At 45.1% G+C, this 24,872-nt stretch overlaps 1 protein-coding gene across 4 annotated transcripts; it reads left to right on the top strand.

Annotated features, from left to right (window-relative positions):
- INHBA (inhibin subunit beta A) lies at positions 1–23,750 on the top strand. Of its 4 annotated transcripts, none has more exons than XM_082632424.1 (3): positions 1–149; positions 8,660–9,181; positions 18,405–23,750. In XM_082632424.1, exons 2-3 carry the CDS (start codon positions 8,794–8,796, stop codon positions 19,292–19,294), a joined length of 1,278 nt encoding a protein of 425 aa, XP_082488550.1. In that variant the 5' UTR covers positions 1–149; positions 8,660–8,793; the 3' UTR covers positions 19,295–23,750. The 4 variants fall into 4 exon arrangements, with proteins under 4 accessions (XP_082488550.1, XP_082488548.1, XP_082488547.1 ...); XM_082632422.1 differs by having other exon boundaries at positions 1–3,931; XM_082632421.1 differs by lacking the exon at positions 1–149 and adding an exon at positions 6,148–6,251.
- The last annotated feature ends 1,122 nt before the right edge of the window (positions 23,751–24,872 follow it).

The following is a 24,872-nucleotide window of genomic DNA, read 5'->3' as shown; positions in this document are numbered from 1 at the left end:
CTTGGGAGCAAGTTGTGGGGCATCTTTGTGGAGAGACGACACTGGATTAGGATCAAGATTTCTGCTTTTGTCAGTCCGATGGCATCCATAGGCTAAGCCTATATGTCCTCAAGTCAGCAACATGGAACTTTTAACCCAAGGGCATCCAGGTAAGAACCACGATTAGGACAATCTGTTATCCGTTCTCTTGTAAGTACTTTTCGTGGTCTTCTGGGGCAATAGGAAGATCAACCAGATGTTTCCTGATTGGATTAGAACTGAGTTTTGATAAACAATTTGGAAATATATGTTGGTCAGGAGGGCCTTTGAGGGCATGTTTATTCCATTTGCATTAGTGTTGGGTTTTTTTTTTTCCCTCTTTTTCAATATCTATTTTTCTCTAGAGGTTAAAAATGCTTATTTCTCTCTCTAGATTGAGTTTTTCACAAGTACTAAATGGGTACTTCTTGGGAAGAAATGCGGGCTTTTCTGAATCATTTGGTTTTTCTGAAGCATTTGGCCTTTGGTTCTAAAATAACCATTTACCTGAGGAGACTGTGATTCGGGCGTTGGAGTTGATGAGATGGCTTCCGAGTGTCTAAGACATTCCCCTCATGCTTTGTTCATCTCAGCGCAATCTCTTACGGACCCTCTCCTCTCTAGATGATCCAGGTCACTCAGGGACTAAACGATAAGCCTGGGAAATTGGCCTCATCATACGGACAACAGCATTTCACATCTAAGCTAGTTAGATCCAGGCAAATTCCCTTTTGTGGGTTTCACCAACATTTGTTGATGATGATGATTATTTTCCTTGATGTGGGATCCTTCACAACACTTCCCCCAACTCTCACAAGAAAGCAACACCTGAAGGGCCGTGGCCTTCCTAAGGAAGTCTGGAGAATATAATCTTGCTTGGAACATGCATTAGGATTTAGCAAAGCATTCTGTTTTCTCTCTGTGGATATTGATTGTGTGTCATTCCCCTGAGGTATTAAACAAATAAAATCAGCCACATCATATTTGTTTGCTCTGGGAGCAAGGCATGGTAATCTCACTTTTGCGAATTTAACTTCAGGGAATTCACTAGTGCATGGATTTCTCTGATACTGAATTGCTCAAATGAATAACTCATTCCTCATTCACTTTTTGTTTTCCATGATCTGTTGCCTCCTAACGACTTGGGTGGAGGCCAGCTCATCTCATTTTGTTGCTGGTCACCAAGATTCTGCTTTGGACTAGAACACAAAGCCACCAGGGAATACATGGAGGCCACACTGGAAAGTTGGTGAGGACGCCTGAGAGGTACCGTCACTGTGTCAGTATCTGCTGTGTGGTGTGGGCCTCCATTAATCAGGAAGCACAAGACACATGAGGAAGCAGAATCCCTTGAATTATTAGTCTCTTGCCTGGTTGCTAAGGCCCCTTGGGTCATGGATGGGAAGGAAAGTAGGTGAAACTTTTAAATGGTAACTCTAAACAAGGGTGTCTCAACCGCAAAGCAATTAACATTTGGGGCTAGTAATTCCTCTCTTGTGAGGGTTGTCTTGTGCATTGTTAGGATGTTTAGCAGTATCCCTGGCTTCTACCCAGTAGAGGCCAGTAGCATCTCCCTTCCCAGTTAGGCCAAGCAAAAATGTCTTCAGACATGGCCAAATGTCTCCTGGGGAGCAAAATCATCCCAGTTGAGAACCACTGTTGTAGATGGAGAGATAGCAGTTTGTTTACTGGGGTTTTTTGTTTTTGTTTTTGTTTTTGCTTTTCTTTCCTTAGTCATTTTAGTTCTAGCATCTGGGTTCCCTTGGTTCAGATAAGGCACTTCCAAATACTCTTAAAACAGAGCAGTTGCGCATAGCACAAAGCCTTGTGGGATATTCTGGTGGTTCTCAGAGAAGTGGGAGGCTTAGGAATAAGAGTTTTGGATTAACTATTTCTGACCCTGTTGTCTTCTAATGAATTTTGGAGGATTTTTAAAAATTGTACTTTACTGAGGTATAGTTGATTGACAGTTTCTGCTGTACAGCACAGTGATTCACTTACACGTATATATACATTCTTTTTTCATATTCTTTCCATTATAGTTTATCATAGGATATTGAAGTATACGGTTCCCTGTGCTATACAGTAGGACCTTGTTGTTTATCTATCCTATATATAATAGTCTGCATCTGCTCATCTCAAACTCCCAGTCCATCCCTTGGAGGAATTTTAATGTTTCCCTCTCTCTCTCTGTTTAGCTGTATTCATTCATTGATTTGACATAAAAGCAAACAGCTTCCTAACTCAGTTTGGAATGTGAAATGCTCATCCTTCATTGTCCCAAATCTCTCTACCTAACCTAGATCCCAGGCAATGGGCAGGCTCCAGCTGTCCAGGAAACAGGCAGGGGTTGCCAATCTTGTATTCAACCCAAACCATTTGATGAGACTCCAGAAATCTCGCTGCAGCAAATATCACTCTGGATCCCGCCCACGTTTTCTGGATCCCGAGCTGCCTCTCGAGGGAGTCCACTCCCCATCGGGGCAAGGTTTTCCTGCCTTGAGCCCAGAATAACACGTCAGCTGCTGAGAACACCTCGAGTCCTTTTGATTTCTCCTTCTAGTCACGTTTTATGTTCCGTTTCCCAGACGGGATGAACCAGAAATCATGCTTTTGGGGGAACAGATTTTTCACAGGAAGGAACTAAAACACCCTGAGTCGTCAGCAGCCTAGTCAGTGCTCTGAACCCCCCAGCCTCGTGCCATTTCAATTGAATCAGATGACAACTTCCCAGTCACCTGCTTGGGGCGTTCACGCCTCCTGGTGTTTTTTTTTTTTTTTTTTTTTTTTTTTAAACAGAATAACAGCAAGGCTAAAACCACAGAGCCATGAAAAACGGGCCCCTTTTCTAGGCCTGTCTCCTTGTTCCAGGAGTAGTGAGTAAAGAGACCAATTAATAGCATGGATGGAAGCCGAAGGACAGACGGTTTGCTTGAGAAGAAAAAATGAACATTCTCGCTCCTTGATCTATGCCAACTTTGTACGGGGACAGCTGTTGCCACGGGTAAACGCCACTATAGGTTAGCCGTGCCCCAAGGTGTGTGTCACCGCGGGCCCCAGGATGGCACCGGGACGCTGGTCTCTCCCCCGCTTACACCACTGAGCCCTTATCCTTAAAGGAACTTTGGTTTTTGACCAGCTCACTAATTGTGACTGAAAACACCAGCTTTCCCAGCAAGGCACAAGCCCTGGAGTTTCGCAGCAGCAAGACAGGCCCTAATTGCTCCATTTACATAAAAGTAGAAACATACAACTTCTAAATATACATCTCTGGCACATCGCGCCTTTTGCAATTACAGTAAAATAAGGTACCACAGTTTCCCTCCCGGCTCCTCGAAGCAAGCTGCTCCACCGGGTTCTCCAGGGGCCGCTCCTCCAGGCGAGAACAGAGCCCTGCAAAAGGCTCCAGCGAGGAGTCGGGGAGCTTTGTGAAGTCGCCAGTAAATCAGGCCGCCTGCACTAGGTGAAAAGCGCGGTGGCAGCGGGCCACCGCGCTCGCGCACTGGCTGGGAGGACCCGGCTCCGCGATCGGAAAGGGGACAGAGCTGGCGGGGCAGGAGCGCTCCCCGCGCGCGTCTGTCCGCCCCGGAGCCAGCCCGCAGGTCCCGGTCCCGGTCCCTGACATTGGCCGCGCTTTCAACCCTGGCCCTGATGGCTGGGTTCAGAGATTCCCAGCCGCCCTCACTGATCAGTGATTTTTCACCCCCTCCCTCTCTGAATTCTCTAGCTGCCAAAAGGGGGGAAAAAATCAAGAGCTGCTCTTAAAAGAAGTTGCCCTTGCTGGTGCTCGGGGTAAAAATAGAGGCGGCCGCTTGCGCACTGCTTGGCCCGGACTCCGGCCCCGCGAGCCGGGCCCGAGCAGCGGCCGCGATCCGGCGTGATCCCCGGGAGCTGCCAGCAGGTGTTGCTCAAGGTACAGTAGCAGGCCGAGCAGCGGGACCGCAGGGCCGGGGTCGGGGAGCCGCGGGGGGAGGGGGGCAGGAAGTGAAAGAGAAACCAAGCCGAGGAAGGAATGGGAGATGCGGATCAGGAGCTGGGCGAACCAGCTCCCCCGCCCCTGGGCCCTGGAGTCCGGGACGGAAAAGATCATTCCGCCATCCAGAATAGTCGACAGAAGTTATTTTAACCTGCCAACTTCCCCTCCCACTCCCACCTCATTTCCACTGAGTGAGGAGGCATTTCCAGCGTGGCTCAGCTCTGAGGCTGGGGATTCAGGTGGAGAATGACATCACAGCTGGTGGGCTGACCTAGGCAGGTGGGCCCTTCGGTGGCTTCCGTGGCCAACGCGATCTGAGTCACCCGAGAGAGGGTGTCTCCTCTGGTCGGGGTGCCGCAGATTCCTGTGACACATGTTCAGAGAGAGGCACCGGGGCATCTCAGAAATCGTATCACCTAGTATTTGCTGAGCACCGTGCTGGACCCTGCAGTGGAGTATTGTGGACCCCACTTTATAGATGAGGACACTGAGGCCTGATGTTCTTTGCTTAGTAAGCAGTGGCATCAGGGTCTCATCCGGGTTGGTTTGTGCCCCCAGACTCATAAACATGGTGGTATTTCCAGGACACCAACGTTCATGTTGGGGGGAGGGGTGCGTTTAGATGCCCGGCCGGACTCTGCTGTCCTGGACTGCTCATGCGAAAAGCATGGGGAAGTTCCTTTCTTATAGAGGGGCTGGGTCCGTCCAGTTTGAAACTGATGGGCAGCTTTGGAGTTAACCAACACTGATCCAGTTTCTATCTTTCCTTCTCAGATTCCCTCTGTTCCTGTACAACCTAAAGATTTTATTTCCTACTTCATTTCTGCATATGCAATTCTTATAATACTCCCCCCACCCCAATACCCAGATCAGCACCCACACTTTCTCTGTGTTTAGCCAAGACAGACCCCCTGAGACAGACTTCTGGTGTCCTAAAGGAACCTGCTTAAACTACACATCAGGAGGCCAGAGCCTCTATATTTTGCTTGTGGGCACAGTGAAAAGTTTATTTTATGCATGTTAAATCCTGCATACAAAACAGCATATCTGGTCATATGGCTTTCATTAGCTCCCAATTTTGCACATTTTATTCAACTTGTCATGAGTGCCCAGCTTAGGCTTCAGCTATACTCCTTCAAACAACCATTCCCCAGCATTCTTGTCTGAGGAGTCCTTTCTCCTGTGTTATTTCCCTGGCTTGCTAACACTGCCTTCTCCCTCCCCCCAAACACCCCGACCAACTTAACTCCTGTTTCAAGAAACGTTCACTTCTTTTCATTAATCTCATGTTATACTTGTAACAATTTAGAAATCATAGGACTTGACGTTCTGGTAAAGAAGAATGATGTAGTATTCTTTTTTTTTTTTTTTTTTTTTTTGCTAGTTAGACTGGGATTCTAAAGACTGGGAAGGATACACATAAAGTTCGCTAGCAGAGAATGACTATTTCCAAAGTTCTTGGTGATAAATGATTTATAAAGCAGGCATTCAATTTCAAGATGGAAAATAATAGTGTAAGTCAGCAGAGGGGAGATTATCAGCCTGTAAGTATACATATTTTCCTTTTCTTTTTCTCAATACAATATCTTATTTTTAAAAATTAAGTTATTCAAGATGGAAAATAATCATGTAACTCAGGGGAGGGGAGATCATCCCATATAGGTATACATATTTTCCTATTTTTCCCCCTTCCTGAACTATCTTATTTTAAAAAGTAAACTCGGAATCTCTCTGAAGAGCACTGTGAATTTTTCTTCCCTGTTAGGAACAATAAAATACTTTGTAAATAGAGGCAACTTCATGAAGTAACAGATGTTTTATGTGAAGATATAAAACCAAGCCTGAATATAATGAGAAGTGTGTGCATGATTGGTCAAAGAAAAGTTGAAAGTTGGAACCTCAGTGAGATAGAGCTGTTGGATTCCGGGATTTTTCTAAAAGGGAGTCCAGTCAGTCAGAGGTTTTTCACTGCCTCAGTGATCACCCAGTAGTGTCACAGCAGCCAAGAAAGGCTTTCCATTAGATAATGAGTTATGAAATATGTCTCACACTGGAAAAACCAGTCATCTGCTGATGTCATGTTGCTCCTAACCAATCCCAAACAAAGCCCCAGCCCTCTTCTGCTTGACTGGTACCCGTGTGTGACTGTACAAATAAGTAGTACAGTATAAAACTGCTCAGTGCCAATAGCATGAAGAGGAACTTGGACAGCTCTTACCACATGAGACAAGAGTCTGCTGGTGAGAGGACCGGAAAGGTAATGCTTTTTCACTCTTACTTCTGAGCTCTTTCCACGTTCATAGTCAGGATGGTGAGCAGGAATTTACAACTTACTGGCACTTCCATGCAGATTGTGGTCTGTACCTTTTTACATATTCAAGCCAGTTAGTAGAGCTTTTAATAGTAGAGCATGCAAATAGATTATGTGTTTCTACAACCCAGTTCAGCACCTCTATACAAGGACCTGTGCCAAAGAGAAAGCTGATTTTTAAGTTACATTCACAAACAGCAAATTCAGGGAACACACACAAACTCACATACAGAGAGAGTTCAAATGATGAGTTGCTCTTATCTAAATGCAGCTATTGGGACTCTCAAGTTGTTTGTCGTCATGAAACTTTGAGTTCTAGTTCAGCCTCTCTTGTAAAACTTAATTGGGCTACAAAATGCTTTGGGTATTGCATATGTGACGCCAAATAGGTAGATTATAAGTCTTCTATTTCCAGGGTATTTTATTAAGTGACGATTAACACAAATGCTTCCCCATTCTCTTTCACCATCCCCCAATTTAAAAAAAAATTAGACTCTTTAGGGAAGGTCAACAAAATCTTAACAATAATACCAGAGTGTAATTGATGGTAACAGAGAAGGTCTCGAAGGCAGATGCTTCAGCAAAGGGGGGCAGGGTATCCAATTCAGAAAAGCATTGTTACCTGTGCAAACTGTAATTGTAACTTAGTATCACACTGGCCTCACCCTCTTCCCCTTGCCCTCAGCTCTTATGCTTGCAAGTAATGCTGTTTATTAACTTTTCCCACCCAAAGTGCATTGCTTGACTCTAATGCTCTGAACACACTAGGTGTCAGATATAAGCTGACTGTATCTACAGAAACTGAGAGGGCTTATGTGTGGGGAAAAAAAAAAAAACAAAAAAACCCGAGAGGGAAGGAAAGCTTTAACAGATGGACCTCTTAAAGATACTTCTGCAAGATAAAAGCAATAAGACAGAAAATGAAAAAAAGGGGGGAGCAGGGGGGAGGAGAATTTTAAAAACTCAGAGAGGCATTGTTTAAAAATTCACATTTTTCTTTTTCCGTGAACACTGAAATCCATGATGATTTCATCTGTGCTGTTCCTCTGAGAGAAAAAGAAGCCATCAGGAGGCCAGTCCGTGAACAGACTGGTCCGGGATGGGGGTAGGGGCAGGCTGAACAAACTACCACATGACAGAGAAAATAATTTGCCAATATATTTTAGAGATTCTTTCCCCCTAGGACCAGTTATTCAAGTCACAGGAGTGCACTATTTGTATAAAATAATGTGGGAAAGGCCAACGGAATTTTGCATTTTGTCTGTGAAGTCAGGGCCAGCGGTGGTGAGCTGTCATCCGGGAGTGTGTGTGCGGGGCAGGAGGGGCGGGGGCTAAAGAGAGGGGGACAGAGCTTCACATGACAAGAGCATGTACCATGCTGCCTGCCTGCCTGTGGACCTTTCAGTGCCCGGCTGCATTTTGCAGTTGGGAAAAGTAGAGTGTATTATGTGACCCCAAACAAAAGTTCTATTGCACTCCCCTCTGATAGCCTGCCAGTGTTGACGGCCCTGAACGTTGAAATATGAATGAATGGGGGAAAAGGAGGGTCTGCAGGTTCCCTCTGGCCAGCACGATCAGCCTGCCCCCCAATGACCCCTCCTTCTGAGCCCCACCTTCCAGGCTGTGGCCGGGCAGGATGGAGGGGTGCTGGGGGCAGGCTGTTTCCGTCTGGTCCTCCCTGTCGATGGAGACAGGCCATTGATTGGGGCTTTGCTTTCCCCTGCAAAAGAGGAAGAAGGTGAAGCAAGGGGACTGGGCAGAGAAAGAAAGGGGCAAGAAGCAGCAGCAGCAAATCAGGAGAATTTCTTGCAGAAGGGAAAGTGGAACTCCAGAGGAGATCGGTGATATTTGAAGAGAGGTGTGTGTGAGGGAGCAGTGAGTAGAAGGCAGGCAGCCTGTCAGAAAGAGCTGTCCCTCCCCTTCCTAATCACAGCCTTTACTCACAGACAAACTCCCTCCCTCTCCCATTCACTCACTCACTTAGGGCCAATCACTCCCTCTCTCTCCCTCTCCCTCTCTCTCTCTCCCTCTCTCTCTTTCCCTCCTTCCCTCCCTCCCTCCCTCTCTCCCTCTCCCTCTACCCCTCCTCTCCCTCTCTCTTCTCTCCCCCTCTCTCCTCTTTCCCAGTCTCTCTTTCCCTCCCATCCATTCTCTGTCTCTGTCTGTCTCCCCCCCCACCCTGTCTCTCCCTCCCTCCCTCCATCCCTCCCTCCCTCCCTCCCTCCCTCCTTCTCTTTTACTGGGAGACAGTCAGAACTCTCCTCCCTGACAGCTACAAACCTACAGCACTGACTGCATTCAGAGAGGGAACCTGCAAACAAAACTTCACAGAAAACTTTTTGTTCTTGTTCCAGAGAATTGACTGAAGAGGAGAAAGAAAAAAAAAAAAACCCAAAAAGGAAAAAAAAAAAAAAAACCTGTGCGTGAGTAGGGGGGAGGAAAAGCAGAGCCTTTAAAAAGGGCAATCACAACAACTTTTGCTGCCAGGATGCCCTTGCTTTGGCTGCGAGGATTTTTGTTGGCCAGTTGCTGGATTATAGTGAGGAGTTCCCCCACCCCGGGATCCGAGGGGCACAGTGCAACCCCCGACTGCCCGTCCTGTGCGCTGGCCACCCTCCCAAAGGACGTACCCAACTCTCAGCCGGAGATGGTGGAGGCCGTCAAGAAGCACATTTTAAACATGCTGCACTTGAAGAAGAGACCCGATGTCACCCAGCCGGTACCCAAGGCGGCGCTTCTGAACGCGATCAGAAAGCTTCATGTGGGCAAAGTCGGGGAGAACGGGTACGTGGAGATAGAGGATGACATCGGCAGGAGGGCAGAAATGAATGAACTTATGGAGCAGACCTCGGAGATCATCACGTTCGCGGAGTCAGGTGGGTGCCGGCCCTGGGGGGATGGGGCGGGGGGGGGGGGTCACGTTGCTCTGACAGTCCTGGGAGCAACTTCTTGCCCTCCAGGGGTACCCTGCCGGGCAAGGTCAGGAGTTATTAGGGGACGGCAGGGGAGGGCGAGAGGACCGCACAGAGCTGGGCTCCTGGGCTGAGCCCCGGCAGGAGGTGGCTAGGTCACACTTGCGTATCTCAGCCCGTCGCCCCGTCGCCCCGGAGGAAGCTCTCGGCCGGATCTGGAGCAGGAAGCCGCTCTGAGAGAGGCTCCCTCGGCCTGCCGGGGAAACCAGATCAGAGCAGCCCGGAGGAAAGCCGGGGCAATTTTCGGGTGCTGGCCGGGGGGAGGGGGGGCGTCGGGGGGAGCCTGGAGGCTTCCGGACCCCATCCCAAGTTTTTACTGGGGGGAGGGGAGGGGCGGCGAGCGCGGGATCGGGGCGGCATGGCACAGATGAAGTCATTGTCTTAAAAACAACCCCTTTTCTTTAAAAAAAATCCAATCAGGGGCCACATCCGAGAAGCAGGGCATATTAGTGACAGTCATTTTGACCTTTAGAAATTTTGCCTGTAAGAGCACAAGCATCACAGTCTAGGCAGCGAAAAGCAACTTTGGGGGGCTGGGGGGTTAGGGAACAGATGACATTGAACCAGCAGTCCCTTTCGGAGCACTGACTTTTGCTCTCTGAACCAAAAAAAAAAAAGAAAAAAAAGAGTTTTGTTCTCTGTAAAGTTACTAAGAGCTCTCGGCCAAGGAATGCAACCTTGACAAAGTGTTCTCAGATACTAGCTGAGCGCTCCCTCAAACCTTAAGAGGAAGAACTTTAATAAATAGATTCTCATCGTTGGCTCAGGACCGAGCTAACCTGTTGCTGAAGAAAAAAATTACCTGTCAAAAGGGCGGGCTGGAGACCCTGGGGGTCAGGTTATTTTTACAGTTAGGTGACCCAGATCCTTTTGCCAGCCTACAAGCCCCTGCATGCAGCCCAGGCAAACAGATGTGTTAATTTCATGTTACTTTCATGGTAATGCCAGGCTAAAGAACGGTCTCCCTTGCCAAATCCATTTGAAAGGAATGCCATTGTTTTGTTTGGTGGAGCATATGGCCACTAAAGTATGTGCCGGGACTCCCAGCATTGCTGTTTAAAAGTTTGCCGCAGTAGTATAAACAATTAAGGCAACACTCAGAATTTCCAGTCCTGAAAACCTGTTGACTCAGATGTTATATTTCCAAGAAAACCATGAGAGACCTGGGCATCCTTCTGGGGGAGATAGCTTGCAGGCTTGCTGCCTTCCCCTCGTAGGAAAAGCCCTGGTGTCCTGCGGGTAGTTTAGCTGTCTCACCAGAAGCTTCTTTCTTTTCAAGAACGTCTGACTTCCTTCGCTTAAAGCTTTTTTTTTTTTTTTTTTTTTGATGCAGCTGCAAAGGACATGATACTTTTGACTTTACCTTGTGAAGCTTATTGAGTGAAAAAAGGCAGGTTGGAGTTTTTGAGTTGCCACCTAGTTTTTCTCAACCATTCCTGGTGTCCTGAGCAGGGAATGGATTCCAGTGGTCTAGGGACTGCTTCTTCTGCCACAGAGGGACCCTATATATGTTTCTATATACCAGTTGCCACACAGAATGGCCTTAATTGCAGCTCTTCCTCAATTGGCTTTTCCCACATCATATGACTAGGTAGACCTCTGCCTTTGGCCACTTTTAACTCTACGCCTGATGCTAGCAATATGCCCACTTTCTGACTTCTCTGACTTGTGTAGCAAATCACTCTCTTGGCATTGAGAGATTTTGCAGTAAAAGAATTTGACTTTTTACCTCCTTCCTTACTTATGGCCCTCATCTCAGTGCCAATCTTTTTCTCAGTTATATGAAATCTCGTCATTTTTCAAAAGATCTTTTCTGGTAGGTGTTTAGTTTGAAAGAAATTGAGCTACTTTTTGAAAAGGTGGATTCATTTGACTCACATGTTGACTAAAGTTTAAGGTCTGTAATGCAAACGTCCTCCTGGTTGAGTTTACAAGTTGACTTTGGGCGAGCCGCTGGATTCTTAGAAAAGGTTTATGATGCGCTTGCTCGTTCTTCTCGTTTGAGAAGTTTCACGCCTCAACTTTAAGTCGATTTTGTATGATTTCACAAAAACGACTGCTCTGTGGACAATCTACTCTCCAAATAGAGTAAGTACCATGTGAGTATTTTGCTGTTCTTTTGCTGACCCAGGGAAGAGATTTATCTTCGGGATGATTGTAGTGAATATACGAAAATGTCTTGTTACTTTGGGAACAGTTCAACCTTAGCAATGCTCAAACGACGTCAAACGTCAAGGTTCTGGGGGTTAGCAAAGGGCATGCATTTTTCTTTTCTTTAGAAACTGTTCTGTACAGCATAGAATCCAGTCAGTCAGTCATCTGTCACCTGCATGCATGTCACAGATGTTCACCCCTAGATGCATCCTTCAGCCTCAAGATTCCTCATTTGGGGATTCCTGTTTAATTGTGGCCTCTGCTCATCAGGATGGTTGAATAAGGCCAAGACATGGCCACTGCAGTTGAGGAACTCCAAAAACTCAAGTGCCAGGAACTTGCTGAACTGAGTCTGTCCCCTTGTGCTTAGGTGGAAAGCACCCCATCTTGGTAAAGCTGATATGAGTTGTTATTGACTAAGCAGCGGAAGCCTTGCCCTCAGGCTCTCTGACATGTATTCCCACAAACAAAAATGATTTTCAAGTCTGTCACCCCAGATTGCTCACCAGAGGTGACTGTATTCTTTGCAAGGCTGGCAACAGAATCCTTTGCTGTTTACTTTAACACCTTAAAGGAAAGGAGGAAGAGATGGGTAGGGCCAAGCCAACTATCACCATAATTGTCACTGAAGTCAAAATCAGTGGTCTTCTTGACCGCTATCTTAATTTCTCTCTCTTTTTTTTTTCATTTGTGACAATAGCTGGTCAAAGTACAATAACACTGTATCCTTGAGTCCTCCTAGGAGGCCAAATTTATACTCTGATTCTGGTAATGAAGTTAGCAATTGATAGCACTTGTTGAAGAACGGATAGGGGAAGAAAGACAAATCAAGCACCAAGAAATAGAAAATGCTTACATAGCCCAGCCATGTGGGTTTGAAAGCAACACATAAAGCTCCTCCCTTGGAAGATAACTAGGTACAGAAGATTTGAGTTAGAAATGTACACAAATGTTCCCAAACAGGGGTCGAAGGCAGCTTGCTGGGATGACTATTTTCCTCCACCCCAAGAAAGCCGTCTCAAGGTGGAGTTGACTCCCATTACCCCACGCCAGTCTTCTGAACTTGCCTGGGAATTCACCCTCACTGGAGGGTGTCTTTAGGGGTTACACACTTTCTTCGCTGAATAATGGGAAATGATCGGCCACAAGAGGGCGCATTCCAAAGACTTTTGCTCCGTAACCAGTTAATCTTTTAGGGAAACACAATTTCACCTACTGGAAGCCCTAGCCTGAATCGCCCTAATCTTGGTGATTATCAGCTACCCCCTCCTACTTATCATTCTGCAGGAAAAGTTAGGATTTTATGGGTTGGGAGGGACATGACTACTACCTGTAACATTTTAAATGAGACAGAAGGAAAGGAAATGGGAATTCTAGTGATACATGTGAACATTCCGGAGCTCTATGGAAGACAGAGGAATGATAAATTTCAGAAGCAAACAAAGCAGAGCGGGGAGAAATGTGACCATGAATCATCAGCAATACTGCTTTGCTCACACATCTCTCCCTAATACGGCCGCCTGGGCTTTTACAAAAAAAAAACCTCTTCCGTCTTCCCTGATGTGGTCGTCTAGTTGTCCTGTCTTATCAACGGTTTTCAACAGCGACAAATGACAAGTGACTTCGAACAGGGAGGAGAAAGTCTATTTATTTAACACCTTGTGGGAACAGAGCTTACGGCTTTGGAGGATGTGTTTGTTTCTGAACCGGGAGTGTTAGAGAGAAATGGTTAGGAAAAGATGTGAAAAGAGATGTGTTAGTGGTTTGGGCCCGTGGAGGAGGTGCACTGGAGTCTGGTTGTGGGTAGAGCGTCAGGGTAGAAATGCAGTTTTCATAGTTGGAGAAGCCAGGAATCGTACCTTCCCAGGACTTTTCCTGAAAACACGTATTCGTCTTGCCCCCTCTTCTGCTAAAATATACTCAGGCACGATCTCCTAGCTGTAGTTCAGCATGCTTCCTACCCAACTGATTCCTAGCTCCAAAAGCCATAGTGTAAGAGTTCTCAGGAACTTTGAAAGAAGTCTCTGAAAGACTGTGGGTTGAACCTTCCGAATTTTTTTCTACTTCTTTTAGGAAACTAAAATCCCTTTCTCTCTAAATATTTAAACTTTTTCATCACCCTTTAAATGAAAGATGCAGGAATGTGGCTGAGCATTTACAATTCAATAGCTCATCCTAAGAAAAGATATTCAGGCTAAAAAAATCAAAAGCTAATTTATAACCAAACTTGTAGTTCTGCTACAGGCAAGACCCTCTCCTGTAGGTTAAAGGAGGCATAACCTTTAAGGCCTTACTGGCTGCTTTTTGCAGAAACCCCTGGAAACAGTCCAAATGCAAAATTAGTGCTTCAGGGAACACACATGCTAGCTCTGTATTCTCCCACCAATGACTATACCACGCCTAGGCACAGGGAAACCTTGGTGAAGGACGGAAAATTAAAGTCATAGCCGCGTTTTACGCCGAGGCTTCCCTCCACCCGCCATGCCATGGTGACTTTAACTTTTCCATGAACAACAAGGCTCTTTACATTAACGTTAGGGGTTTAATCATTACCCACATGGAGACGGGCAGCAACTTTGAGCAGGACCCCGGTGAGGAAAACACCGTATCAAAAATGAAACACTGCTGCTTGTTACTATTGCTTATTTCATTGGAGTTGTTCAGGCACACCCGTGAACCTGAGATGCTGGAGGGGGGCTGTGGGGAGGATGAGCAGCTTTTTGTATCCTGATGTGGGCGGAGGGGAACAGTCAGGAGCTTGGCTGCTTAACCCTTGGCATGCCGGTTCAGTGAGTGAGTTCTTAAAAACACTTGAAAAATTCTGAAAGCACAAAAGCAAAGGAAAAAATGTGCTTTCAGGTGTTTTCCCTTCCAGCCTTCCAAAGTCTTTCCTCCCGTCCGGCAACATTTCTGAGGTGTTCCCTATGAGGTGCAGTAGTCATCCCTCCTACCCACTTTTAGGCCCTTTTTTTTCTCTCCCTTGGGTATGTGTCCACCTAGCTCAAGAGAGGTTTAAGTGATGAAATATTATCACCCACATGCGTTTGCGTGGGACTTTCTTAGTGAATTACTCAGGCGGATCAGGCTGTGATACAAGCCTTGCTCACAAGCCTCGGGAGAGAAAAAAATAGCAGAGGACGAAAAGAATATTATCAGAGAGTAGGTAATGAAAGGTTAGCAAAGCCTCCAGCTATATCTAGATAGGTAGGCAACAGTGTAGGAACCCAGTGCACACCTGTATAAACTGATGCTGTACCACAAAGCACTATGGGAAGACTTCCATTCCGAGATTTTATAGCAGGAGATATTTAAGTCAAACCTGAAACTGACTCGCAATTGATCCTAAACACCTCAGCCTTAGGCAACCTCCTTCCATTTTTCGAGTTGCTGTGCGTAGAGATTTGAGGATTGGAGCATCCTGAAAGCATCACTGCAGTATAGCCGTCTATCTCAGGTAAAACACAGATAAAGCAAATATAATCAAGTGACTACTTCTATTTCTCATGCCTAAGAAATTTGAGGGTTGTAATGTCTTTCTGAGACCTACAGCCCTGGTATATATGAATTCCATCCAGCGTCTAGCTGTCTCATTTTCCCCACCCCCTTCTGCAATGAAAGCTAGATGTAAAAGAAAAAAAAACTATGCACTGCTGAATAAGTCAGAATACAATAGAACTTTGAAAATGTACCTGCATGTAAGGTAGACATTAGGAAGCCTTGAATCTCTCTTCCCCCCGTTCTCCTGAGCATTATGGCAACAGCATGTTCGTGAAATTGGATCTCAGTTTTATTTTTTTTCCCTGATAAAACCTCATGCAATATACAAATAGCAGTTCCAGAAATGGACACCAGGAGAAGGAGGCGACAGGCATGTCAATTAGTAGGGGGAAAATCCAAATGTCAGAAATATGGGGGAGAGATCCGTACGCAGGCAGTGGAGGCAAACACAGGGAACCGAGTCTTTCTGCTCAGATCATTAAACCGATGCCTTTTTCAGCACGGTGCCTCTTCCCAGTACGCAGGCGATGCCATGCAGTTAATTACCAGCCAGGACCAGGATGAAAGTCATTTTAGGATGACTCTGTGATCCTAATATAACAGCACCTGACACATTGAGCCCCCTCTAATGAGGACTCTCTTTGTACAATCCTCTCTCAGGAACACTAAATCATTTGCTTCCAAGTACGGCTGCCTGTGAAGAAGGAGCGGAGGCATATCTTGCGTTAGAAACCAGCTCTTGTGAAATGAGGGGCCGCCCTGCAGGCTGTTCCTGGAAGCAAGGGGCCTCGGCCTCGCTGACCCTCCAAAGGCCATTTGCACGCGCTGTCGCTGGTACAGGTCGGCCAGTGAGCATCTCACCACCTCCTCCCAGCGTGTGTAGACTTCTCTGGATTTTATTCCAGGAGAGTCCGGTGTGGGTGGGTCCACCCTGCCGCCTGGACCCTCTCATTACCCGGGGACCATCTCCCTTCACCCTCAGCGCCCCACTGGCAAACATGAGTTACAGCAGAGCAGAGCCTGTGGGAATGAGTTACGTCAAACCCAGAGGGCTCTCCCAGCCTGGGGACGGACAGACTCTTCCGTTTCACACTTTTTCCTAGAAAAACAAAACAGAACCTTGTGGCCTCTGGCTTCTCTAATTTTGCAGCTACTACCTCTTTGTCTTTAGAGTGGCACCCTGTGCGGTTTAGGGTTTCAGAAGCCGGCCGGGGGGTGGGGTGGAGGCGGAAGCAGAAGGGAGAACAGCGGGGAGCTTGTTAACATCCTCCGTGGAGCAGGGCGGATGTGCCGGAGCTGGAGGGGACCACACTCTCCTCCGGGCCGGTTCGCAGAGCCTAGGGCAGCTTCCGGCAGCTTTTTCCTCCGGTCTCGACAGGACCCTACCACGTTAAGTCTACAGCCGACCGTCTTTTTAGATTTAAATGATGAAGCTCGGTCTCCTGCACTCTCCTCTTTTGCTTTCTTTCTTAGAAGACAAACAATAACGACCATCCCCCTCCCCCCAACCACCTCCCCACCCCGCCGTTTTTTTAGCAAAGGAGAGTACTGGATTCCCATTTTGGAAAAAAAAAAAGTCATCATGCTTCCTAAAAAAAGACAGTTTCCTCCTCTGACTGCTCCCCGCTCTGGTGATCTAATCATAAACCTAACTTCATGATTCATTTCAACTCCCGCCAGAGATGCGAGGTCTACCCCTCACCACCACCGCCATCAGGGCCAGTGTCCTCGCAAGTTTATACAGAGATGCCGGAGCACCTTTCCTATGCAAACCTTCTCGGCCCCGGCCTCCGTGAATTTACCACTAGCACAATCACACTGTGCAGAGTGTGTTAAATTAAGAACAGAATCTACAGCTCGCCATGCACAGAAGAGCCTGCTTTCTGCCGCAGAGAACTTGAAACCGGGCCTAAAATTTATAGTACCGTAAACATCTCAGGGCTGCGAGTGATAAGTATGGCTGGGTTTCCGTTCGCTATAGAAATCCAGGCAGGGAGACCCCACCACCACCACCACTCCCCAGGGAGCTGTGAGTTCTAAGATGAACTTTCAGATGGTTGTCAGATTTGGACCTCGGGATGCGTGTACTCAGAGTGGGAAGCAGGTACATGCCGGCAGTGGTCTGGGGAATGTCAGGGGTAGGAGATGGATCTCTTCATCTAACTCAGTGCTAAGGGCGCCTCCATGTGTTAATAAGGAAGCAAGTAATTGCCTACTTTCTGCTACATTCTGGGCTATGACAGTGAGGGACACAGACAGGACCTCAGACCTGGGGCGTCCTAAGCTAGACTGGCAGGGGGGTGTGGGTGGAGATGTCAGAGGTGGGCTTAGGAAGAGGGTCATCCGTCTGAAAACTGAAACCTTATTAAGGGCAGCCACTGAGGATGGTGTTTTGGGGGCAGGGGTCTTCTCGGCAGAAAGAACAGCAAGTGTCACTGCCTGGAGGTGAGAGATTGTATGAGATGCTCATGCTGCGTGGCTGTACCATGAGCATGGGGCAGTGGGAGACAGCTGAACTGGAAGGCAGGAGCCGCTCAGGCAGAGCCCAGAGTTCTGTGCAGTTTCTGTTTTATACTGAGGGCAACACGAACTCAGTAAAGGATTGGAAGGAACAAGTGATGCAAACAGATATACCTTTGGGAAAGATCTCTTTACCTGCTTAATGGAGAAATGATGGGAGAGGGGGCCTGACTCCATGCCGGCCTGGCTGCTTGCACATAAAAGAAAAGGCTGTTGCAGTGACCCGGGAAAGGAATGATGGGGTGTGGAGTGGGTTGTGGCCAAGGAGGAAGAGTAGGCTAGCTCTGTGGGTACACGCCATGCAGACTTACACAGCGGGGTGTGTGTGTGTGTGTGCATATTTGTGTTGGGGATAAGAGTATTTCCACAGCTTGCTAGAGTTTATAGTGTGTCTTCATCTATGTTATCCCACTGGGTCCTTCCAAACCTACGGGATAATGGGTCAAATGTCACTATGTCATTCCCATTTTATAAAAGATGAAACTGAGATTATGTTCGTTAGTTCACAGACCCAGTCTCCCAGACACACTCAGATCCAGACTCTCTTCTTTCTAGAGCAAGAGTTGACAAACTTTCTCTGGAAAGGCCAGAGAGTAAATCACTTAAGCTTTGTGGGCCAGACGGACACTGTCTGTCACGGCTCCTCAAACCCAAGTTCTAGTGCAAAAGCAGCTGTAGACAACCTATAAAGAAATGAGCCTAGCTGTGGGCCAGTAAAACTTTATGGGCACTGAAATTTAAATTTCATATAATTTTCACATGTCACAGCATCCTAGTTTTCTTCAACCGTTTAAAAATGTCAAAACCGTCCTTAAGACCTGTGGGCCTTCATTTCAGGAGCCCGGTTGGAGAGGGTCTGTAGCAGAGGCCCCCATGCTTGCCTGAAATTAGGGAGTGGCCATGAACCCCAGAACTAACCGTATCCCTGCTCTCTCTTGTGCTGTTTCGTCCTCAGGCACAGCCAGGAAGACGCTGCACTTTGAGATTTCCAAAGAAGGCAGTGACCTGTCCGTGGTGGAGCGTGCAGAAATATGGCTCTTCTTGAAAGTCCCCAAGGCCAACAGGACCCGGACCAAAGTCACCATCCATCTTTTTCAACAGCAGAAGCACCCGCAGGGCGGCTGGGACGCAGGGGAGGAGGCCGAGGAAGTGGGCTTAATGGGGGAGAGGAATGAAGTGTTGATATCAGAGAAGGTGGTGGATGCTCGGAAGAGCACCTGGCACATCTTCCCCGTCTCCAGCTGCATCCAGCGGTTGCTGGACCAGGGCAAGAGCTCCCTGGACATTCGGATTGCCTGTGATCAGTGCCACGAGACCGGCGCCAGCCTGGTGCTCCTGGGCAAGAAGAAGAAGAGAGAAGAGGAGGGGGAAGGGAAGAAGAGGGACGGAGAAGGAGGGGCGGGAGGGGACGAGGAGAAGGAACAGTCGCACAGACCATTCCTCATGCTGCAGGCCCGCCAGTCTGAAGACCACCCTCACCGGCGCCGGCGGCGGGGCTTGGAGTGTGACGGCAAGGTCAACATCTGCTGTAAGAAACAGTTCTTTGTTAGTTTCAAGGACATTGGCTGGAATGACTGGATCATCGCTCCTTCTGGCTATCACGCCAACTACTGCGAGGGTGAGTGCCCCAGCCACATAGCGGGAACGTCGGGCTCATCGCTCTCCTTTCACTCGACGGTCATCAACCACTACCGCATGCGAGGTCACAGCCCCTTTGCCAACCTCAAGTCGTGCTGTGTGCCCACCAAGCTGAGACCCATGTCCATGTTGTACTATGATGACGGTCAGAACATCATCAAAAAGGACATCCAGAACATGATCGTGGAGGAGTGTGGGTGCTCATAGAGCCCCAGCCCAGGGGGGACGGGAGCAAGATGGTCCGGAGAAGACAGTGGCGACATGAAGACATGTTTAAGGTTTCTGACTGAAACAACCGGAAGAATAGAAATTAAAAAAAAAAAAAAAAACTAAAAACTAAACCTGAAGCAGATGAAGGAAGATGTGGGGAAATTCCTTAGCCAGGGCTCAGAGATGAAACAGTGAAGGAGGTGGAAATGTGGGGGGAGAGGGAAAATGGGGTGCCCATCACTTCTCCCTCCAGCGTTCAAGGGGTGAGAGCAGTTGCTCAAATGGGAATATTGTCCTCTCCTTTTCGGTTCCCTTTCGGTATGAGCCTCGAAGTCAACCTGTCCGGTCTGCAGTAATGTGGGCTGACACAACCCAAATAGCATCTAGAAAGCCATGAGTTTGAAAGGGCCAGTTATAGGCACTTTCCCACCCAGTAACCCAGGTCGTAAGGTATGTCTGTGTGACCCTCTCTCTGTGTATATCAGCCCATGCACACACACAAAGACACAACCGCACACAAACACACACAGCCCACCACACACACGGATACACACACAGACACATACATCACACAGCACACACACATGCTGCACAAAGACATGCACACCCCCCACACATGGACACACACACCATACAGACACCACACACAGGCATTTCCACACCACACACACATTCTGGTAAAAGAACACTAGTGTGCAGGTGGTCACACCTTTTTCTGCACCACTTCCACAACAAAACAAAAACCAACATGAAAAAAAAAATTGAGAACAAGAATGGGAAGCGTGAAAGATCAAGGATAAAAGATACCAAGTTACATTTCGTTAAGGTGCTTATGATATTAGAACTATGCAACCTAATAGGTTTGAAACTGTTTACCTGAGAGAGAACAAAAAAGAGAGACTTTTTTGTATTGGAAGTAACCTGATTAATTTTTATTTTCTTCAAGGAGAGATACTTGAAAGGAATATGTTTGTCCATCTGTTGGATCCAAACATTTCTATATTTTGTAAATGTTGTGTTTTTTTTTTAATCGTTTACTATTTGCACTACAATGGTGTTCGACCTGTCTAATCCTTATTTAACAAGTATTTTCTTTGGGTGGGGCGGGGCGGGTTCTGAGCTGCACTTAATGTGAGCTATAAAAGAACTGCTACAGCACACAAAATAGCTATTTTTATTATTATAATTCTAATTATTATTATTATTTTGTACCTTAAAAAATAGACACATACACCAAAGACATTTGTGTGAGCCTTTAAACAGTCTGTCTGTGGTTGGTATCATTCACCGTCGATGAGTCAGGGGTTGGGATCCAAGGTTGAGTAAGGTGGATTGTGTTCAGGCTTGAAAGACCTGAGAAGTTTGGTTTTTTGACTCCTTTTACATCCATGAAACAGGACATTTCATACTGGATGTACAGTAGTTGTACACTGTTGGCTATCAAGTTCAATCAGATTCATGGAACGCTCCATGCTTGTATGTGTATATATACAGTGCTCGGGCACATGCATGTCTGTGTGTATGTATACATGTGGCGCATCGTGTCCATACACATTTTAAGCACTTCAGGCTGTCATTTTTTAATGTTCTTAAAGCAATGAATGTTTGTGTGCAAAACACAGTATTTTTAAGAAGGATAGGCTATCGTTTTTGCTTTTACTCTGAACTAGGTGGGCACATTTCAGAAATTTGGATGGGAAAAAGCCTCGGAATTCCAGTGAATATTCAACAAGACCCTCTTTCAATGTACAGGGATCCAATTCCCTCCTCTTTCTTGTCCTCCACCCCCATTCTACAAGTTATTTACTCCCCGCTGGGAAAACAAAACAGGAAACTCATGTTCAATCTAGGCTGATTATTTTTGGATAACATATATATTATCTGTTGGAATCAATCTTAAATCAGAAGCTTTTCAGACAGAAATTAACCTTTAGGTCAGGATAAAAGAGGTGGTTGTGTTTTGGTTTTTTTATTTATTTTTATTTTTTTTTATGATTAAGGCCTGGTTGTGAGAAATACTACCTGCACAGCTGGGCTCAATTATCATGTTGTAACTAGTAAAATGATAAATAATTTGGGGAAAGGTGTTTAAGAGAGTAGGAGTAAGGAAAAGAATGGAGAGCAGGGATGGGGGGGCAGTAGTCAAAATTGCGAATATTTTAATTTACAGCCAAAACTCTTGATGTATAGATAGGTATGCGTTGATTTGGATGCAAGAAGGAAAAAAACCAAAAAACAAAAACCACTTTGTTTTATAAATATCAAAGTACATGCTTAAAGCTAAATTGTTACCAATTTATTCTACAGTATTTAGCTTGCCTAGATCAGAAGCTATTCATTTATGTGCTTTTAAAAATACAGAACCTTATTTGTACTGACTTGTTTGAAGTTTGCAAAAATTGGAAAAACAAAGTCTAATTCAGAAAATTACATTATTAGCATTTTGCAAAATATTGAAGCTTTCAGCCCTATGTCAATTCATAGATTTTTAAAAAATATTAATAGTAGGAAAATAAAATATCCATGAGAAACCAAATATTACTCAAGGTGGTTTAGCTCTTCTTGAGAAATAGACCAGATCAGTCTGCTATCACACTAGGCTGTATGGAGGCAGATTTAATGTTATTACCTGGCTATATTTACTAAAGTCTAGAGGTTGGAGGGCTTTTTGAACTGCCTCTTTTTTTGGCACTGGAACTAATGGGAACCTGTAAATAGCCTGGGAAACCAAGTCGTAGTTCACTGTGTGATAACAGAGCTGGCCCAGGCAACGGCCAAAGCAAAAAGAGGTTCAAAAAACAGCTGATCCCCCTTTGTGGCTTCCATTCGTCTCAAATACGTATGCCATCTACTAAAGCCTTTAAGTCCTGGACCTACTGAAGGTACGATGGAGTTTGATGAGTGGCCACAGTAATTAGAAGCAGAGCTAAATGATATTCCATATGACAATATTTTAATGGGAAGATTTCATTTATATTAAATTACACATCTTTGAACTTTAACCAAAATATTTCATTAAGTGTATACGGTCTTGAAATAAAATGATAAATTACTACTATCTTTAATAATCTTGGAAGTTATGCAGCTCTGCGAACAGCCACACTTTTCATGGAATAACGTGAGGTCAAAAGAAAAAGCTTTTAAATTCTACCAGATTGGGTCTTCCTTGTCTGCTTTCCTAAAACAAGTGTGGCTTCATCTGATCTTTGCATCTCTCTACTCTTTCTGTAGGGCCATCTCTAGGCTTTTAAAAATCTACCTACACCAATCTTCAAAGCTCTAAAAAGCCTTTATTACCAAATATTTTTTTAAGAATGATAAATATGTTGTAGATTGGATTAACATTTTCTTTTCTTTTCTTTTCCAAAAAGTAAGGTGACTTCTGGCACACTGAGTTGGGATTTTCTTGTCCCTGAAGATCAACCAATTTCATACTTATTTAAGATTGATTCCACACTCTGATTTTAAGGAGAGTACCTACCTTCTCCTCTTAGATAGAGCAAGTGAATTTTTTGTCACCCTCGTGGGATTGGACATCAAGATGACTCTAAAAATCAGAGAAGGTATTAAGCTTAGATTCAAATTATCATGTTCACTTGATAAAATGATTTCCTGTGGGCCTTTTGGCGACTTCCCTTTTCAAGGTGGAGAAAACTTAGTCACCCTGAAAACCTACACAATAAATGGAACTTGTAGAAGTGGGCAGAAGTCTTGGGGGTGGACACTGTGTGTGTTTAAATTAAACCCTTTATCACTGAGAAGCTGTTGTATGGGTCAGAGAAAAATTAATGCTTAGAAGCTGTTCACATCTTCAAGAGCAGAAGCAAACCACATGTCTCAGCTACATTATTATTTATTTTTTATGCATAAAGTGAATCATTTCTTCTGTATTAATTTCCGATGGGGTTTACCCTCTATTTAAATGCTTTGAAAAACAGTGCATTGACAATGGGTTGATATTTTTCTTTAAAAGAAAAATATAATTATGAAAGCCAAGATAATCTGAAGCCTGTTTTGTTTTAAAACCTTTTATGTTCTGTGGTTTATGTTGTTTGTTTGTTTGTTTGTTTTATTTTGATTTTGATTTTGGGTGTTTTTTTTGGTTTTTTTTTTTGGCATACTACATGCAGTTCTTTAACCAATGTCTGTTTGGCTAATGTAATTAAAGTTGTTAATTTATATGAGTGCATTTCAACTATGTCAATGGTTTCTTAATATTTATTGTGTAGAAGTACTGGTAATTTTTTTATTTACAATATGTTTAAAGAGATAACAGTTTGATATGTTTTCATGTGTTTATAGCAGAAGTTATTTATTTCTATGGCATTCCAGCGGATATTTTGGTGTTTGCGAGGCATGCAGTCAATATTTTGTACAGTTAGTGGACAGTATTCAGCAACGCCTGATAGCTTCTTTGGCCTTATGTTAAATAAAAAGACCTGATTGGGATTTATTATTTTTATTTTTTTGTCTTATTGGTTTCCCAAGATCAACCTTGCACACATATTGCCACGTCATTTGCTGGGTGATCATTTCATTTCTACTGTAATTATCTGGAAGAGTATGAGAAAAATCAAATGGGTGAGAGAGAACAAGAGCTGAATTGAGAGAGCGCATATAGAAAAAGAATATATATTTCTGTGGCAGAGGTTTGTAATGGGCTGCAGGTACTTGGACCAGCAATATTTATATTCGATTCATTTTTTTAAATTTCCCATTTCTCAATGGGAAAATTCTTGTAGTGGCAAGTAACATGAAATAAAGAGACATTCCCTCTTTCCCTCCCTCCCTCCCACTTTCCTCCTTCCCTCCATCCCTCCTTCTTCCTTCTCTCTCTTTTTTCTTCCTTCTTTTCTTTCTGGATAAAAAACTGGAATTGCATGGAACAACCAGGGCTCAAGAACTACATACATAGGAAAGAAAAGTACTGGGACCAACCAGACCAATTTGGAATCACACAAGTACAGTCCAGAATGAATTGATTGTATGCCCTTTTCTTCTATAGGTTTTTCTTTATTATCTGTGCCCATCCCAGGGGTTATATGGAGAAACTAACTTCCATAAATGCCCATATGAACAAGCATGTCTCCATTCATCATCTTATTTGCTGTTCCCACATTGTTGTTTCAGCCAACCAGCACAGTAGATATTGACAAGCCTGCTTTTACAGATGAATCTAAGGCATGATTAAGTAACAGTAATTGGAACTAGGATTCCAAGCCAAGTCTGTATTCAAGTCTCAAGTTAATTTCTTTTTTTGCTGTTCCATACTTCCATTTTTTTTGTTAGTTTCCTTATGTTCCAAAGAAAAAAAAGGTGGTGGTGGAGATGAGGGTTGAGTGTTGAACACACTTCTAACTTTTTAACACAGGTACTTTATTTATACTCACCAGACAGTTTACTTCTCTCCAAGTGAAATGCCCGGTTTATGTAAATTCATACCAAATCTTCTTATCTGTTTTAGGTAGGAAAGTTACAATTTTTTCAAATTAGAAAAAGAGAATTGTTATAGTTTTGCTTTATATTTATTAATTTGTCTTTTTTATACTTATATTTTGCTAGAGGAATCCTTTCG

The sequence above is a fragment of the Mesoplodon mirus genome (assembly GCF_964341445.2).
Source record: "Mesoplodon mirus genome assembly, chromosome: 9".
NCBI classification, from domain to species: Eukaryota; Metazoa; Chordata; class Mammalia; order Artiodactyla; family Ziphiidae; genus Mesoplodon; species Mesoplodon mirus.
The sequence above is the reverse complement of the archived record's forward strand: the minus strand, read 5'-3'. Positions and strand labels throughout refer to the sequence as shown.

Bases quoted from the DNA above. Each gene is read 5' to 3' on its own strand.
- INHBA (XM_082632424.1), top strand. From the start codon at position 8,794: ATGCCCTTGCTTTGGCTGCGAGGATTTTTGTTGGCCAGTTGCTGGATT. The intron at 9,182-18,404 runs GTGGGTGCCGGC...TTTCGTCCTCAG, and splicing joins CATCACGTTCGCGGAGTCAG to GCACAGCCAGGAAGACGCTG.